General features: G+C 36.0%; 1 protein-coding gene across 1 annotated transcript in view; it reads left to right on the forward strand.

Moving 5' to 3' along the window:
• The window catches only part of LOC104074820 (armadillo repeat-containing protein 4-like), a 90,411-nt gene that overhangs the window by 22,748 nt on the left and 47,691 nt on the right, over window positions 1–19,972 (forward strand). Inside the window, exons 9-14 of the mRNA XM_009575094.1 lie at window positions 10,741–10,887; window positions 11,183–11,392; window positions 11,554–11,790; window positions 13,148–13,258; window positions 13,789–13,943; window positions 17,053–17,295. Coding sequence (XP_009573389.1) covers window positions 10,741–10,887; window positions 11,183–11,392; window positions 11,554–11,790; window positions 13,148–13,258; window positions 13,789–13,943; window positions 17,053–17,295 — 1,103 coding nt within the window. The remainder of the gene's footprint in view (window positions 1–10,740; window positions 10,888–11,182; window positions 11,393–11,553; window positions 11,791–13,147; window positions 13,259–13,788; window positions 13,944–17,052; window positions 17,296–19,972) is intronic.

Consider the following 19,972-nt stretch of genomic DNA (forward strand, 5'->3'; position numbering starts at 1 on the left):
TGGAGACAATCTAAGATTTACTCTATAAATACAGTTACCTCAAGCCACTTTGCCGTATGAGCTTAAGTCTGAACTCCGGTACGGCTACCAAAGGTACTACAGGTGGCCTGTGGTAACTAAAACCTAAGCCAGAGCTAAAATTCAGAATGAACTCAGTGCTCACACATTCTCTTCAATGGTGGTATTTTACAGTAACAGTAGTTTCTGATGGATCAGTTAGATTAAATCCCAAATTAACATCTGTTGCAGTGATCTAATCTAGAAATCACAATGGGATTATGGTTTTGTTGTCCACATTACAATCTTTTTATTTTTCTCCCCAAATTTATCTAGGATTGAAAAGAGTGTGGTCCATTGTCTTTACAAAATTGTCCAGATGCAACTGGGAAACAAATTCACTCCTAAACTGAAAATTTCACAAATGAGAAGATAAACTTGCACTGTTATGATATTATATATTACCTTGGCCAGGTTTTCTGTGGGTTTTTGGGTCAGCATTTCACTTCTCTCCAAGTTTGAGGTTTGAGAAGTTACCGGGAAAAACATTCTCCTGTTCCTACTCCAGTGAAGTAAAAGTTCATATGTTTGCACATGAACTACATTGACTCTTACCTCCTCTATAGTAGAATCCAATTACAATGAATCTGAAAAGGAAAGCTGACAGAACGGATTCATGTCTTGGGAGAGTTTTCAAGAGGGAATCAACAGTTGCCTAACAAAATGTTCTGCTTCCCTCAGAAAATAATAGACTTATTCTTTTGTTTGGAAATTCATTTCTTATCAATTTCATAAAATATGGTGACAATTTAAACTCACTGTGTCTGGGTCATAACATATATGTCACTTCTGCCACTGTGAAGGGTCAGGGTGAAAGTATTAATCTGCAACTAAAACCGTGCAGCTTCTGTGCATGGTTTTAGCCCGATGTGAATATTTTGGATTTTGTGATTTTGTGATGCCTGTGATTTTCCACTGGCTTTAGTTATATTAATCTGTACGGTTTACATACTGCCAGGCTGTAGACAAAGAATGCCAGAAGATTCAGGAAATGGGGCAGGGAATTATTCCATAACTCAGTTATACTTGTCCATAACTCATCTTTTAACAAGTTGCAGCTTGTATGTTTTATAAACTAAAATGAAAAAATGGAACTAGTATTTAAACCAAAACAAAACTGAGTGTTTAGAGGTTCACTAGCATAGAAAAATTGTCCTGCATATTATACATATTATACTGCAACACTCAGTCTTTCATTAAGCTTTATCAAAATTTATTTAAATTTTGAAGTATTTTCCAGCAGAAAATTACAAAATAGTCTGTGACTTGAGAGAGCCAAGTTCAACAGAAAATCAAAAAGTCAGAAAGGTGTAAATGAAGAATTCTGTTTTGTACTTTACTACTTATTTTGGCTTTCTTGTTTTATAAAAATGGTAATATTTAAATAATATTTTGGACTGGGATTCCACTTAAACAATGTTTCTGTTCTAGGAGATTTTTCATTCCGTTAATGAATTTTAATTAAATAATTTCTGGTATAACAATAAAGGTTTCTATAATTTGACCTACTTGCTTTTGGATATCACATAAAACTATTTTGTTTGTTCAGAATTTTCTAAAAATATATTGACTTGGTATGTTTGGTCATACTTTTTTCAAGTATATTGTAGTTGCCATTCAGATTATATATACTCATTATCAAAAGTAAGTATTATTATACATATGAATGACAAAACTGCCCACAAACAGCAATTTTCTTTCCTGTTATTCAGTCATAGGCATACTATCACAGACATGCACATTAGGGTATCTATCCAGGACTTACTTAATACAGTAAATAAAATAAACTTTTACTATGGCAAAATAAATTTCAGCCATAGGTCTAAACAGAAAAAAAAAATCTTTGACATTGTCATGCAAAGTAAAACAATATTTCATTTTCTGGTTGCATTCAGTCATATTCACTCTAAATCCAAATACAAATTAAATAAATTAACAAAAAAACTCCTAATAAGTACCCTATTTATAGATATGTTTGTGAGCCAAAAGCTGTATAATTTTCATTTTATTTAATCTTGCTTTCTCTCAGGAGACTGAAATACGCTATAGCTTTATTCTAATGTTTATATTTTTCCATGCATGTATGTGCATTTTATTACAAATTGGGCAACACATTTGGAATCATCTTCTTTATAGTCTTGTTAGTACTTTTATTACTTGTACTCCAATAATGCCTTTAGGTTTCAGTTGAAAGTGGGGAACAAAGATACTGAGAAAAGGCATCTGGCCAGTAGCAGGTAGGAATTTTGTTAAAGGACTCAAGGACTGCTGGTATCTTGAGTCCAGGTATGGTGCCTTTCTTATAAAACCATCCTTTCTCTGATGTCAGTTGTGACAATTCTGAACTCTGATACAGGTCTCTGCTGTAGGAAGATCAGTCAAGGTGGCATAATTATGCCACATGTGATGTCAGAGGGTTCAAGCAAAAGGAACAGGGTAATGCATGCCATAAAGTGGACTGTGCCAGGATAGATATTCCATAGGTCTCCTGTACAGCTCCTGTACAGTCTCAGCTATCTGAAAAGCTCATGTTTCCGCCTGCTGGCAGGTCATCTGCAAAAACTTTAATGGTGTTTACCCTTTCCAGAGATGACTCTAGAGGAAATTTTGTATCTTTCTTTCCTAGCCTACTGAACTGAGATCATAGTTTCAAAATTTAAAGCTTTGTATTCACTAGGAAGGGTTTTAATTAGGATGGGACACGTGATATTGAAAACTTAAGCCTGTATATTTTATTATCTATTTTCTGTATCTATGATCTTATTATCTATTATGGATCAATCATCTTTTTTTAAAGAAGAGAAGGAAATATCTAATCGAACACATTTAATATCTACAAAATTTCATGGTCATAAAAGTTCACAAAATATAAATAACAGAAAATAGGGCTAGAGCAGAATACAGGAGGTTATTTACTCCATCTGCTTGCCTCCAAAACAGCATCAATTCTTTGTGTGTCTTCTGGACAAATATTTCTTTAAGTTTTCTTTCCTGTGATGGAGATTTCATAACTGCGGTAAGCAATATATTCCAAAATTCAAATATTCTTGCCATTAAAAAAGTTCTTCTTATATCTAGCATAAATCAGCCCTGATGTCATTTAACCCCATTATTTCTTGTCTTACCCACAATGGACATGGAGAACAGATGATTGTCTTTATAGCCTTTCTTTAAACCATCTTCTTCTTCTCTTCATCTCTAGAGTAAAGAGCTCCTTCAGTTTTTCTGTGTAGATCGTATTTTTGAGATATTTTGCTATCCTCCTCTGGTCTTCATCAAGTTGGTCAGTATCTTTTTTGAAGTATGATACCTAGAATAGATGTAGTACTTAAACTGTGGTTTTATCAGTGCCAAACTGAAGAAGGTTGATTTCTTGTATCTTACAAGTTACAAATCTGGTTATAAGCCTCTCTGTAAAGTTTGCTTTTTTTTCTGACAACATTGTGATATTGATAGGTAATATCTATGTTGTGTTCCATTCTTAACACCAGATTTTTTTCTGCAGTTCTGCAAACTCATGTCTTTGGCATCAGCCAATTCTTGCAGTACCATAGAATGGATTCCATGAAACTCAGCTAGTATGAAAACTAGTTATCTATGTCCTTAGCATAAGTAGAGTGTTTACGTCATCACTGACATTAAGTATACATTGCTAGAGCATAGTAAAGACTAATGCATAAAAAAGATCCATTAATGCTTTTAGCCTTCTTGCTTGCATTTGTTGAAAGCTTGCTGTTGATTAACAGTTTTCTTCCTCTTGATTATTACGGAAGTATCAAAGAAAATGATGGTTTCAACTCATGTGTCCCTTGGCAGTTGTATTTTAGTTTGTGTCCTTATATGCTTGTGCTATTCTTTTATTTTCTTTCTTAGTTACTTGATCTTGTTGTCACTCTCTGTATGCTTCCTGAGTTTCAGCCAACTGAAGAGCTCATGATTTTGCCTGATTAATCTCTTTCTACACTTCCTGTTCTTCACCCTCAATGAGATTTTTGCTTTTGTACTCATTATGTAATTTTTTTAAGGCACTGATGACTCTTCTGAAGTTCCTCTTTCCTTCTTTCCCATTATATCATGCCTTCTGGTTTCCTGAATTTACATAACAACAATGGATGAATTTCTGGCCTCCTACTAGCTTTTATTTAGTTGCTATTTGATACACTGCCATTTAAAAACGTGATTGTACCTGTGCAATGTCCTGGGCAAACAGCCTTCAAACTGCCCTGACTTATGTTTGGAATCAAGACGATTTCAGCTGCTTTAGGAGGTAATGGCTGCAAAATAAGCAGGAAGCCATCTTTGCCCGTTCTTTTCGTTGCAAAATTCATTTAACAAACTTACAGAGAAAAAAGTGAAATCCTTAAGAGTATTAAAATATGTCCCTAATGTAGCTAATTTTGTTTTTTTCCCCCCACTGGAACTCTCTTGTGGCTTAAGAAGCCCTAGGATGACCTTAAATACTAATTTTAACAAACATCAGCACCAGCAACTAAGTACGTAGTTATTTTCTACCATTTTCTCTCATTGAGGAGCCACCATAACTTGAGATCTTTGAGCAGTGGGGCAGGGGAGAGGCATGCTGTATTTGAATGCGTTCCTGCCAGAAGGTGTCATAAGGTATTTGAATACTTCAGAAGCAGTGTCCAGCATTCCATGAGATCCTAAGGAAGAATTTCTGAAGGCCTGAGGATTTTTAAATGGAGAAAGATAGAACATTAAACAAGCCAGTGAAAAGGGGGCTTGGATGCAGCTAAAAGTTTATGCGTCTTGCATCTTGCTGTGCATTCAGAACGGATGCATACAGTCATATTTGGAGAAACAACACCAAATAAGTATGTTTCTAGTATAGTGGTGACTAAACCTAGCACTGTTCAATAGTTTTGTCAGAGTTCTGGATGTGAATATGAAGTCACTCTTGAAAACCAGAAGTGGAGAAGTATGTGGAATAACAGGACAGGCTCTCAAAGGCAGATCTGAATTGCTTGGCAGGGTGTCTCCATTCAGATCAAATGTGCTTCACGATGCCCAGGTGCAAAACTAAGTAGATGAGAACACAAAATTCAGAACATGCCTGTACAGTGGAGGGCTATCTTCTGGAAACAGTTACTCTAAAAACTTTAGAAATTAGCATGCAAGCAACATGCTCAGTACTTCTGTGGCAAAGACAATGAATGCTTTTTTTTTGTAATTGGGAGCAGTCAGTAGGCTTAGGGAAGTAAGGTTACCTTGTTATACAGCGCTGGTAAGACTGATTTTGGAAGCAGTGAGTCTTGTTCTGGTGTCCAAATTTTCAAAATGTATTGAAAAACAGTGGTGAAGTCAGGCAAGCTCATTACTTTAACAGTAAAGATGATTAGCCTTTAGAATTCCCGTTTCTTGACATCTTTAAATCAAGACTGAAGTCATGCCCCAGACAGATGCACAGTATGTGTTAGTCAAATGCTAGTTATTTTGTGGTACACAAAAATAAATGGATGAAAACTTAATGACCTATATTATGAAGGCAGTCAAACTAGTTGGGCTAATATTCCTTTTTACATTACATCTTGATTTATGTTTTTAAGAATGAAAAGATAATTCAGCAATCTTTGCATGACACCTCTGTAGCTTCCACCATTCCTGAAATGCCCTTTTCGGTTGTGGAAAGAATACAAAGGCAGGCTCCACACTCTGCCCTACTGTAATGGAGAAATTTTATGGGGAAGGTCTCATAGAGACCTTTTTTTTTCCTTCCTCCCATCACAGAATGTGGGATTGGACTCACAGATACCAAGTTTATATACAGTCTTATCATCATCTGAAACAGCTGCCTTTGTATATGTACATTAAAAGTTTTAACTAGATTAATCTCTGCATTATTGTATTAGGAAAGTGGTCTGTTAAACAACTCAAAAATAAAAGCAAAAGAAAGACAAGCTTTGCTACACATTCTTTATAGTTCTGTAATTCTCAGTTGTGAGCTCTGGGTATCATAATAGAGACATTACACATACATAGCATGGAAGATGTTTTACTGATAATGTAGCAGTGATACTGTTTTATTTTCATTTAGTTTGTGGATATATACATTATACCACCATATAGGAAGAGAGACACATTTTAAACTAAATCTGTGTTTAATTTCAAGCCTTAAAATTGTTAATCTGCCAGTAGAGTTTATTTTGCATCCAGCGTATCAAATTTCAAATGGTATAACAACATGATGCAGATTTTATGTCAACTTAATGGATAGGTAACTATTTCCATGCATGTTAAAATCTATGCTGTAAGTACTGCAAGACTTACTGTAATGATAACTTCAAGAAACAAAAAATAATTGTTGAAACCATCAGTAATATTTCTTATTTTGTAGAACTGATGCTTCAGCACATATGAAAAATATTTTATTGTGGTTTTACTTTAAAAACAGTTCAAGTGGTGTGTGCATTTTTGAAGCTGAAAAAATAAAATGCATATATATATTTTATATACAGTTCTATTTTTTATTTAATATAAGAGAAACAAAAGTTGTTTATTTTTTAAAAACCTGGTCCATATTAAATGTCAGATGCCAACCATTGTACATGTAAGATGAGTGGATTATTAATTGCTATGTTATGTATAAATGTAGTTTCACTGTAGGAGAAGCACTCCTCAAAAGAAGAGACATCGCTTGTCAGGTTAGCAATACACTTCTTACATTTGTGTAAAATAATAAAAAGACAAGTTTTCTCTTTAAACACCTGTGGCAAACTTTTTATAATACAAAGCAAAGTAAATCTCGAAGTCTAAACTATATGAAAATACCACAAACTTCATAAAAGGACAACTGTTGGTCCTTTTGAGCTACAGAATATTCTGTGTAGTTTTGGAATAATATCTTATGGATTTTTTAAAAAATCATTTAGACTTTGATATATGTGGGTAAACTGAATTCTCTAGGAAAACAGTTGAGAAATTGCTACGATATTTTATTCCTTAGGACATATTTTACAAAATAGATCAAAATATGTTCTTAAAGCTAGACACGTTTCGTTTTCTTCTGAAGTCAAGATGATAACGATTAAAAAAAGGTAACATGAAAAAATGGTAGGAATCTTCCTTTAGGACACTATATGTTACAGATGTTAAAAAATTATCTTCATATTTAAACAATTTTCTGTGGGGATATTCTGTGGATATCTATTGTTACAAGAAATTTAAGTAAAAATTAGCTATGAAGCTCCATCCAGATACACTTCATTGATTAGCAGAAGTGTTTTGTCTGATGTGTTACTTATCTGAAACTTTATAAAGTATTTTTCTCACATTCCTTTTGGATGTATTTTCTCACTTGTGATTCTCTACAACATTTATGGTATCTGTTGAAGAGCCTGTTAAAGACTTTTTTCTGTATTTGTCTTACTGTTTCTGTTTACATTTAAGACATGCTGCAAAATGCTATGTTTTTGTTAGATCTAGTTGTTTCATATTAGCAAATATTACTCAGTTTTTCAATATTCTGTATTTCAGTATGATGTGCACAGCTGAGCAAAATATTTTCCTCTGGGAAAGGGTTGGCTCACAGTCCTTTACAGTTTCAGAAGTGTCATCTGAAAGAGATGGGCTTGGGCAGCACATTTCAGATCTGGATGGGAGCCAAAGCTTCCCTGGAATTCAGAGGCATGTGGGAGGTGGATACTGTAGTTTGATTTACTAGGTGCTCTGAGTTGTAACTTCCACATTAGCACCAGTTGACATTGCTCATGCGCTCCAGCTTCTGTTGCAGCTACATAGTAGCTCAGCCCTCCAGTTTCTGTGCAGCTGGGTTCATACCTGATTTGATTAATAGTAAATCTATATCATAGGTTCAAAAGAATCCATTGTTATCATATGGTTTAAATTTCCGCATATCAGGATGTATTCTTTAATCTTTTTCTTGCTTTTAGTGTATCAGCTGTGACTGAAATAGAGCTTATCTTTCAGAAAAACATCCAATCTTGACTGAAGAATTTCCACTGCTGGAAAACTTATCATCACTCTAAGTAATTTCTTCCAAAGGATAATTAACCACACAATGGAAAACTTGCAGTTTACTCCTCATCTAAATTTTAGTACCTTCGAATCATCAAACCTCTGTGCTAGACTGTAGAGCTCTCTGTGGTCACGTTCCTCTTCCTCATAGATTTATTTATTCACTATGAATAAATCATACCTTAATTTACTTTTTAATAAACTGAATAGTGCTTCTCATGTCTGTCTTAGTGCAACTATTTTCTAGGCTTACAATCATTTTTTTTCTCTTCTCTGAATCATCTCCATTTTTTCACTTTCCTTCTAGAACTGTAAGAAGGAAAATTAGACATAGAATTTCAGTAGTAATTGCACAAGTGCCTAAAAAGAGATAATACCTATGTTCCTATTTAGTACTTTCACTTATACATCCCCAAATTCATCCTTTTAATCAAATGTTACACTGTAATCTCAAATTCATATTCAACATCCCAAATCTTTTTATATGCTCTGGTTTCCAGGATAGAACTCCTATATTGAGCTATATCCTGTTTTCATTGTTTGTATGTATATGACCTTAAATTTAGACATAAAAGACACTGTATTGGGCAGATCAAAAGACAATGTATAGCAATAACCTGACTGCAACAGGAGGGGAGACATGATAACCAGGATGGAAGTTTTCTGTGATTAAAGCTCATCTTTTGCACTCCAGATGTCCTGACCTCTGATTTCCACAAATGTGGGAAACTTGACTGCATAACTTACAGAGTAAGTAGTGTGAAACTCTGTTCATGCTCTACCAAGGCAGAAGAAACCCAGGACCATAAATGAATGCCCAGGGCAAAGTAAGAACAGGGCAAACACACAGCTTTCTAATACTCTCCAAGCCCCCACCTGTTTTTAGCTCAGGGAGTTGAAAACTGAAGGAGATATTTATTTTTTTACTGACTTTCAGTGAAATCTTTTAGCTTTCACAGAATCCTTTCCCAACTAGTTCCACTAGTCTGTTGCCTCATTTGAAGAACCAACTCCCTTTATTTCTTTTTAACCTGAATCCTATTACACCTCATTATTAAAAGAGATTATATCTGTATTAAGAGAGACATGGGACAGTCAATCCCTATCTGTCCCGCTCAATGCCATCCCTAACATTGTAGACCTCTATCATATCCCTTCAGGCATTCCTCTTCTAGACTGAAAAAAACTTTGGATTATCTTTGCTGCTCTTCTCTGAAACTTTTCCAGTGCTACAGTAACCTTCCTGAAACTGAGGCTGCAGAATTGCATGAAGTTTTTAAGGTGAATGTGAACCATGGATTTATACAGTGGTATAGTGACATTCTTTGTTCACTATTTTTTTCCAAGTCCTAATATTCCATTTGTTTTTTGATTGCCATCTACCCTAACCCCAAGATATCATTTCTAATTTTTAATGATCAGCTGAAAACCTGTCATTTCATCTATGGAGTTAGGATTGTTTTTTCTGATGTGCATCACTTCTCATTTTCTCATTTGCTATTTTATTGCCCTCTTAGTCTTAGTAAGTTCTTTGACAGTTGGTCACAACTGACCCTGAATCATAATATCATCAACAAACTTTGTCACATAACCAGTGCTTCCATTTTTCAGGGTGTTTGAGTATGTTGAATTGCACAGCTTCAACATAGTTCTGTGGAACTCCACTAAATCACATCCCTTTATTGAACTGACTATTTGCTCTTATCCCCAGTTTCCTATCCTTTAGTCATTCTTTTCAATCCATGCAATGACCTTTCCTCTTATAATATAGTGGCTTAGTTTCTTTAAAAGATATCAGGGAGAGACTTTGTCAAAATCTTTATGGAGTCCAGTTAGACATATCAACTAGATCACCATTGCCACAAGCTTGGTAAGTTTTGTAAGGTAGGACTTCTCTTAACAGATCCATGGTGACTCTAAGTATACCATATTGTTGCAAGAATATCGTATTTAGACAGATGTCTGCTAATTCTGTTCTTTATTACAGTCTACCAATTTGTCCAGCACAGCTATTTGGCTAAAAGGCCTTGGATAACCCTTGAACTCTTTTAAAAAAGTTGACATCACATTTGTTGTTTCCCAGGACATTGGTAACAGGGCAGTTTGAAGCAAGAGGGTACATGCCACTTCTACAGAATCAACTATTTTACCCTGTTTCCTTTATAACTCAGTTGAATACTATCTAATAATGGCAATTTGTAATTGTTCACAATGTCAGGGTTTTTTTATAAAAACTTTCTACAGTGACTTCAGTTTCAGAAAAATCCTCTGAAATGTCCTCCACAATAGAAGATTCCAGCTGTAATCTCTTTGGTTTCTTCCAGAATGAACACCAATGCAAAGAATGCAGATAGCTTCTCTGAAATGTCTGTATCTTCACTGTGTGTTCTTTTGCTATCTGCAAACACTCATACAAAACTCACAATACTCAACTGCCTAATTTACTAGTCCATTCAGAGCAAGCCGTATTAGTAATCTGGCACCTGTGCTATTCACTCTCACTCCCATCTATATGCCATTTGCAGACTTTATCAATGATTCCATTTCTTACTCTGCGTTATTTAACACCATAGAATCAAAATAATCTAACATGTTTCTTCTTTAGTAGTAGTTTTACTAGTACTAGTAGAAGAGATTAAGTTTTATATTAAATGCACTTTACACATTTGTTAATTATTTGCTTTATTTTAGGGAGGTAATCCAACAGCTACTGTAATCGCATTGTGTTCAATGAGAGATTTCAATCTGGCTCAAGAAACTTGTCAGCTGGCCATCAGAGACATTGGATGTCTTGAAGTGTTAATTAATTTACTTGACACAGAAGAAATTAAATGTCAGGTAAGTAGCTTTGTTGAATAAAGCAATGAATATGCCTTTTCTGTTAGAATATTTTTTCAATTTTCAAAGTTACATAGTATAAAGAAAATTGATTTCTTTCTTTTCTCATTTCTGTATTTTCTCAATTTCAAGGATTTTTGTGGAAAAAAATCAATTTCTTTGACTTTCAGTTTCCTTCTCTTCTTCTGATTCAATTTAAAAGATAAAATGTTTTAGATAACCCAGCATTTTAAAGAATTTTTCTGTTGATGTGTACTTAAATAATGTTTAACATCTGTTATCTTCCATTATTTAGATTGGTTCATTAAAAATCCTGAAGGAAATCAGTCAAAATACACTGATCAGACATGCAATTGCAGATCTTGGGGGCTTACAGATCATGGTGAAAATACTGGACTCTCCAGATAAAGATCTAAAATGTTTGGCAGCTGAAACAATTGCTAATGTTGCTCGATTTAAACGAGCACGAAGGACAGTAAGGCAGCATGGAGGAATCAAGAGATTGGTAAGCAGACATAAAAATTTGTACCCTTGTCGTATGCATGTTTTTGTCCAAAAAATATGTCATATGTTGTATACATGATTCTCATGGTAGTGTTTGCCATCATTAAAAAGCAGTATAATATCAAACTGCCCTGTAGATAATTAAAAAAATGGTTTTTTTAGGTTGGGCTGTTGGAATGTATTTCAGTGGGATCAACCAGTCTAACACCGTATCAAGCAAAAGACACTGAAATAGCACGCTGTGGGGCTTTGGCACTCTGGAGCTGCAGCAAAAGCAGCAAAAATAAAGAAGCAATCCGTAAAGCTGGTGGCATTCCATTATTAGGTAGATGGCTCAGATGTTCACATGCAAACATCTTAACCCCAGTAGTGGGGACACTACAAGAATGTGCTTCAGAGGTAAGTAACATATAGCTAAGTTATTTCTAATCACTAAAACAATTAGCTACTAAAAGGAAGCATTACGTTCGACTGTCACTTAAACCAGGGTAGTTATTCCGTCAGGAAGTAGATGCTTGTGTGGTCAAACTGTTTTTGAGAAGGTCACAGCTTGTGATGAAGTAAAGACCACATATTTTTTATTTAAAAGGCTAGGAGTAGTTTCTGAAAGAAAATATATAGAAATTAAATCCTTAATCAGTTTAATTTTATTCTCATTTTTTTCATCATACTTGACAAATTTGGCAACTTAAGATGCCATATTCTGGTTAATCAGTACATTTAAATTCTACAAAGCTAACCTGCAGATGTGGCCAAGAAGATCTAATGCAGTATGGTTTACAATATCCTTGTGAATTGGGTAAGTCGATGTCTGATTGACTGCAAAAAGAAGAAAGGAATATATCTGGTTTTTCTACAGATTTCCTTGGCAGGTTTCACAACTTTGAGTTTATTCAGTTTTTAAATTTGAATACAAGTATTTTTTACCATCATCATATAAGATGAGTCGTTATTTCTCCATTTGTGGAATCATATTTGAAATTAAGGTGCATTGCACGTAAGGTAAAAAATATACATAAGTTCTTTTGGTGAACTTGAGACATGGAAGACACGATTTTTCAAAAGATTTTACATTATAAAACACTTTGTATTTTCAAAATTAACTTCATGAACTACATGGGTTTATGCATGCTCCACGAGGCAGCAACCTGTCAGATTTTAGCTTCAATAAGTCTATACTGAGAAAGTGAAGTTTTTGAGGGTTTCTTATCTGGAAATAACAATAAATGCATCTCTTACACAGATGTTTCCCCTCTCTTAAATAATGGTTCCCTGTTACAATGCCTGTGGGTTAAAATTTGGAAGAAAAGATCACTAAAAAATTTTGATTCTAGGAACATATCTACCTAACCTTGTTCTAGGAATAGATCTGTTGTTTTGGCTGCTGGCTCTCAATGAAATGAGTGGGTATTTCTTGATCCCATTCTGAAGCATCTTTTTCTTCCTTGGCTCAGAGCAGGGAGTCTGGACACCTTTCAGAATATTCTGAATTCTGTTTAAGCCAGGTGGCTACAAAATAGGCATTGCAGCACCTGGTTTTACAGGTGATTTGAAGAGCACTGCAGAGAATTCTTGTAATTGATTAACTTTGAGAACATCAATAGTATTTTCAAGGCAATGCAGGTGACTTGTGTTTAAAATAAAGTGTAAGACTTCTCAAAATCAAAGCCTAGAATTGTAGCACTGTCTTATTATTGTGACTAGTGTTATTAACTGTTAATATACAGGATTTAAAAGATGCAATTTATCTTTTTAGCCAAGTTACAGACTTGCAATAAGGACAGAAGGAATGATTGAGAACCTCGTGAAAAATCTAAGCAGTGAACATGAGGAGCTTCAGATGCATTGTGCAAGTGCCATATTTAAGGTAATTGTATTATTACAATCAGTAGATCAGAGCCAGGATTAGCCCTTTGTTTTCATGTGGCTGTCAGGTTTAATATTTCTTAATTTTACTATTTCTCTATTATGTAAGAAGTTACTTTATAAAAATGTTGATGGTCTGTGGCTTAATTCTTATGAGAATATTTTAGCTGCATGTTTAATATTGTAATTAAGTTCCTACTTGCTCTTCTTGTGTGCAAGCCCTAAATTGCACAGCTAACCAACGGAGAGAGGCAGGGCATACTGTGCAAAGAGCTGCTTTGGTTTTTTACGTTTGTTGGCCCACAAGATGGACAATGTGACAGTATAAGCACTGCTGCATATACAGTAGCAGTTTACTGTCAAACTCTCTTAGTGAGTTGTTAGCATATTCAGATACTTTAATAGAATATTTATGTTTTCTTCTGTATTATTTTTTACTATTATTACATAATACACCTAGCTTTTGAAGACATCATTTTACACGTTTTACATAATATGTACATAATATATATATTTAATTTTTTTGTATAGTGTGCAGAAGATAAAGAAACACGTGACCTGGTTAGACAGCATGGAGGTCTACAACCACTATCTGTTCTGCTTGGTAACGCTGAAAACAAACAACTTTTAGCAGCTGTGACAGGAGCAATCTGGAAATGTGCAATCAGTGGAGAGAATGTGTCAAAGTAACAATTTAATTTTATGAACATTTATTACATTTTCATGTTTTGATTTTATGGGCCTCTGTTGTTTTCAAAATTGTTAAGTTATGATTCTTCAAAACCTTACTTTATAATCAGTTGGGCTTTCAAATTACTTTTTATAGTACTTAAAAAATTGCCGCCTGACCTCATCAGGGTACAGTGGAAAGTGTTAAGTTCCTAGAATCTTAAGAGTCAATGGAGACAATTGGTGCCTCTAAAGAATAGTTAAGATATAGGACACTGAGTCAGGAAGTGTACTAGCACATACTAAATGTTTGACACGTGGGCGTATCTGATATCTCCACTCCTCTCTGTAGCTTACAAACCGGAATCACTGCTGCATGGTAGGAGAGTAGTTAGCACACTTAGCTTTAACGTTTTACGTCAAGAGAGACAGAGAGCAAGCTGTCTCATTCTAGGGTAGATATCTAATACACATTAGGTCCACCTACTTTAGAAATATACTTGAATCTAGGATAATTAGCCTAGATGCCTCTCTCCTTGACTACAGAAGGAGCTCAGAAAAGTAGCTTAGTCTGGACACCCAGCTTCTAAATGAGTGGAATTAACTGATGAGAGTCCTACCATAGGTACCTACAACCTCTCAGTATCAGGGTTCTGAGTGATTATCTGAGCATGTGACAGCAGGAGTTACCACCCTCCACCTTTCATGGAAGAGCTTAATGATTGAGAATACTTGACCCCCTCATCTGAAATTCACTTATATCAGATTCATGCCCCTTACCTCAAAAAAAAGCCTTCTCCACTGGAGTATGTGCTAGGTTTCTTGCTGAAGTTATGCTGCTGTGTACAGAGGAATGTAAGGTTCATAGTCTGGAAGGAGTATCAGTAAGAGGTAACCTCTTCCTGCAGCCCTAATTTTAGTGTACTTTGCTGGACAAGCAGATATGATAGATAACTGCTGGATAAAAATCAGAAAGGATTCCAGTAATAAGGGTTTACAGTCTGGCTTTTTACTGTCCTAAATGAGTTCCCAAACTGTTGTTATACAGAGCCATGGTCTTTACATACTCTACTGCTGTCCTACTGCTTTTTGCATTCTTGATTGCACGGTAACCTGGCTTTTCAGAAGGGTGTATCCTTCTTCTCTGTGGGCTTTGGGTATCTGCACAGAGGCATCCTGGTTCTGGATCAATCAGTGATGAGATAGACTGAATGGCTCTCTCTATACTAGTAAACTAAACAGGGCTAAACTTTTCAGGGTTCAGGCACTATATTATGATTATCCATACTGTTTAACTGCTAGCACAGTCCCTTACACAGTTTGGCCTGTGCCAGCAGGCGCTCTCTCAGACAATGCCCAGACACTCCTTGGGAACAGTGCAGGCAACAGATTGTTTCCATTAGGCGGAATGGGCGAGGCCACCCTGAATTGTGAGGATAAGAGATTTTAGCCATACGGATGCTATGTTGTGCTTCTTGTCCTCAGGGCTGGAGAATGAGCCGTGGCCTGTTTTATTTATTAGTATAGCTGTAGCCAATAATTCTGTCCAAATACAAACAGATTTTTGCTGGCCACTCACATATCTTTGGCAAGTGCTTGACGCTTTACGAAGGTTACTAGCCAGGCGCAGCTCCAGACTTGAGCTGAATTCATGTATTATGTAGTGCTGAGTCTGAAGCAGTATACCCTATCCAAACTCAAGATGGGAGGGCACTACAGAACAAGGAGGGAGGGTAATATGAAAACACGTAAGTAGATCTGGACAGATGAGCTTGAGTCTGGCATGAAGGTAGAACTAACAAACCCTGCTGGTTCCTGCAGGGCCACTTAATTATCTTCGAACTACTCCACAGTATTTCCTATACCTGAAGTACATTGCTGAGATGTTGTGCTGACTCAGCAGTGAGCTGATTCAGGTGCCTGGGCCTGACTAGCTCAGATTCCAGTTTGCGTGCAAGCAGCCGTACTGCTTCTGAACACAAGATGGCCCGAGCCAACAGCTCTGTCAGAGAGTATCCTGCCCATCACAGAGCCAACTCATATCGTTCCATCTGTGAAGCAGTTGATATGCAACACAGAAAAGGAGCCAGAGGAAATCAGGGTTTTTTGTAAATTGTTTGTTTGCTTTGTTGCTCTTTTTTTCATGCTGTTGATGTTTTCTCTTGAAAAAAATTTACAGGGATACTTCCAAATTATAATGAACAAAGAGAGGAATATTCCTCCTTAAGCAAAGACTTGAATCATGAAAAATGAAAGTTTCTCATTTCTCAGTTGCTTTAATACTTATACTGATAAACCAGCTTGGAAAGATTAACTTTTATTGAAACTGTTCTAGTTCTGCCATCAAAATCTCAAAAATACTAATTTTTTTTGTATGAAAGAAAAGCCACATGTACAACTGATTCCTGGAAAATACAGAGTATTTGTAGCTCAAGTAGACATTTCCAGAAGCTAGGGGCCGTGAGGGAAGCACAAATGAGAACTCTGTACCTTCAGAGAAATTACCTCTTTAGGGGAGGAACTATATGTATTTACACAAAGGTATAAATCAAAGCATAATTATTAGATAATACGCAGGTTAGATCAAGCTTGATATACCAAGTGGAATTGTCCTTAGGAAACTACACTTATTAGGCCTGAACTAAGTATAGAACTGATCAGGGCAAACCCTCTAAAGGCTAACATTTAGTGAAAAATACGGGTGATCCTTTGGTCCAGAGAGGTGGAAGAGGGTCTGATATATTTCTGTTCTAGCTATTGTTAACATGGCAGGAAAAAGTACTGGAAGTTAGGATGCCACAGTATTTGCCAGTCTTCCAGTTTGTTTTCAGCTATTTATAGATGTTGCATCCATATGTCAAGTTTTAAAAAACTCTCAAACTACTCTGCAGATTTCTAGGTAGCTAAATTAGCGAAATGTATTTAAAAAGGTGGAGTAAAAAATTATTCTGTATGTCACACTTTCAAGAACTGATTGAAGGAGTTTACTTGTATTGTGATTTCTTCAACAAGATACTTTACCTATAGAAATTAAACTTCAATTATAATTATCCTTTAATTATAAAATTAAGCTTGTACCAGTATCATACTGAAAATAACAACTTTGATTTTATTTCTCTATTTTAGATTTCGGGAATATAAAGTGATAGAAGCTTTGGTAGGACTGCTTACTGACCAGCCTGAAGAAGTTCTTGTAAATATTGTCGGAGCACTGGGAGAATGTTGCCAAGAGCCAATAAATCGAACTATTATCCGTAAATGTGATGGAATACCACCTCTAGTGAAGTTACTTACTGGAACTGATCAGGCACTACTTGTGAATGTCACCAAAGCAGTGGGAGCTTGTGCAACAGAACCTGAAAATATGATGTAAGCTATCATATTCATAGCATTTTAAATATTGAAAAAAAAATTTTTTTAGTTATTCTGGCACAAATATAGTCAAGTCTAATCTGACTTAAAAGGATATTTTACTTTTTGTTTTCCACAGGGCTGTGTGGGTTAGTTATATCCTACTGTAAAATGTGCTATATATATACATAAAAAATTTCATTAAGGAAGTATATAGAATGTAAAGCTTTTACATTTTGGGGAAAATCAGATAAACCTTCAGTAAAAAAATCAGTAAACTGATTTTTTTTTAAAGTTAAAATTCAAAGTTACAGAGCACCATTTTAAAGTGCTGTATGATAGGTACCTGTTTTGCCTCTCGTTTTACATCTGTTCTCAAATCATAAGTAATAGTCTAAATAAGAGAAAGTAATTTCAAAAGGAAATGTCCACATTTACTGTCATGAAAAATAATTTGAAAATTTTAGAGTATTATTTGTATTTTATCTGTTTTGTCCCTCCCCATCATTCCTTTTATGAACTCAGACTTTTTTTTGACCCTTTTTTCCCCTCTTACTCCTTTGCAAAACCAAAGAAAAAGACTGCCTTTTTACTGAGAGAGTTGCTGCTCTCTTTGGTTTTGTGATGTAGATTTGTACAGCTTGCAAAGATCCTTGAATTTTATGATTAAGTGTTCCAGTTAAATGTTGAGGTCAGCATTTACTGTGCTTACTGTTCCCTTACAGGGATATTTACCTCAAGATTCTCAGCATATTTCCCTCCTTATACATAGGAAAGGTCAGAAAGAGAGTTTTATTAAGCTCCTCCTGTTCTGATTTGCATAATTCACTTGATATTCATATAGCAGTGCAGGGAATTCTTCTCCTGAATAGGGCTTTTGTTTTCATGCTTTGGCTGTCACCCAGTGGCAAAAGGCTAGATGGTACACAACTGTAAACATGGGTTGTATGAACAGTTAGCCATGTAGCATAAAAGTATACATAAATGAAATCACTTCCGTGACATATCTTACTAAAAATCAGCCTTTAGAGTAATGTATTAACCTAACATAATTAACATTACAAATCAACTGAGAAATTTAAATGTCAATAAATATAAATTGATATTTATAAAGCGTCAGACATACTCCAGTACTCAGGACTATCACTTGTAGTATCCAGTATGGATAGCTTCATACTGGAATGTGGTCGGTATAAGCACCAAAAATAACACAAATTGCTGATAACATTGTGATGAACAAAGTCCATCTTGTTTTTAAGAAGGAGAGAATACAGATTGTTTGGGACAAAATTTTATGAAGTTTGCAAAGAGTGGACAAAGGGATCAAATGTCGAATTTGGTTCATATGAAAAAATTCTCTCTTGAAGTTTCTCAATTTTTAAAATGTTTTAAAAAGTATTTTAAAACATTAACAAGTAAGCAAGATCTTATATCAAGAGTAGAATATACTTTTTACTACTACATAAAACCTACTACACAGAAATTATTATTATTAGCAAGACTGTGACATGTACCTGATGTATTGTGCTATTTAGACTTGTAGTACCAGAAGAGAGAATGCTGCTATCTTTTTCCAAGGCATGATTCATCCAGGTGTGGACAAGTTTGATACCAATCCAGCAAAATGTTTTAAACTAATGCTTAGTTAAAACATTGACATCAGTGTTACTATTCACACGTTTGAATGATTTGCTTGATTGAGTGCTCTGCCTCTCATAGGGTTAAGATATTGGATTCCCACCCCCCCTCAAAAAAAAGGGACATCCATTCTCTCCCTTCTCCTCCTCTCAGATCGGTAGAGCAGGAATTGAAACTGTAGCTCTTCATCCAAATTCCTCCTTTTTGGGAAGAGTAAGTCAACAAAGACATGAAGGATACGTAGTCTGTAGCATCACTTTGTTCCATTTACAGAATTTGGGACTAAAGCAATAGTTACAAACTACTGTGGAGTTCATTTGCTTTCTGTAAACCTTTTCTGAAGTTCTTAACCAAAAGGACACATCTTAACAAGGATGTGGAGATGTGCTACAGTGGTCTGGTCCTGGCTGGATGCCAGGTGCCCACCAAAGCCACTCTATCTCTCCCCCTCCTCAATTGGACAGGGGAGAAAAAATATAACTAAAGGTTCGTGGATCGAGATGAGGACCAGGAGATCACTTAGCAATTACTCTCATGGGTAAAACAGACTCGACATGGGGAAATTAGTTTAATTTGTAACCAATCAAATCAGAGTAGGGTAATGAGAAATAAAATCAAATCTTAAAAACACCTCCCCCCCACCTCTCCCTTCTTCCTGGGCTCAACTTCACTCCTGATTTTCTCTACCTCCTCCTCCCAAGCAGCGCAGGGGGACGGGGAGTGGGGGTTGCAGTCAGTTCATCACACGTCTCTGCCGCTCCTTTCTCCTCAGGGGGAGGACTCCTCACATTCTTCCCCTGCTCCAGTGTGCGGTCTCTCCCCCAGTCCTCTACGAACTTCTCCAACATGAGTCCTTCCCACAGGCTGCAGTTCTTCACAAACTGCTCCAGCATGTGTCCCTTCCACAGGGTGCGGTCCTTCAGGAACAGACTGCTCCAGCGTGGGTCCCCACAGGGTCACAAGTCCTGCCAGGACCCCGCTCCAGCGTGGGCTCCTCTCTCCATGGGTACCCAGGTCCTGCCAGAAGCCTGCTCCAGCGCGGGCTCTGCACAGGGTC

The sequence above is a fragment of the Fulmarus glacialis genome, unplaced genomic scaffold (assembly GCF_000690835.1).
Source record: "Fulmarus glacialis isolate BGI_N327 unplaced genomic scaffold, ASM69083v1 scaffold5263, whole genome shotgun sequence".
NCBI classification, from domain to species: domain Eukaryota; kingdom Metazoa; phylum Chordata; class Aves; order Procellariiformes; family Procellariidae; genus Fulmarus; species Fulmarus glacialis.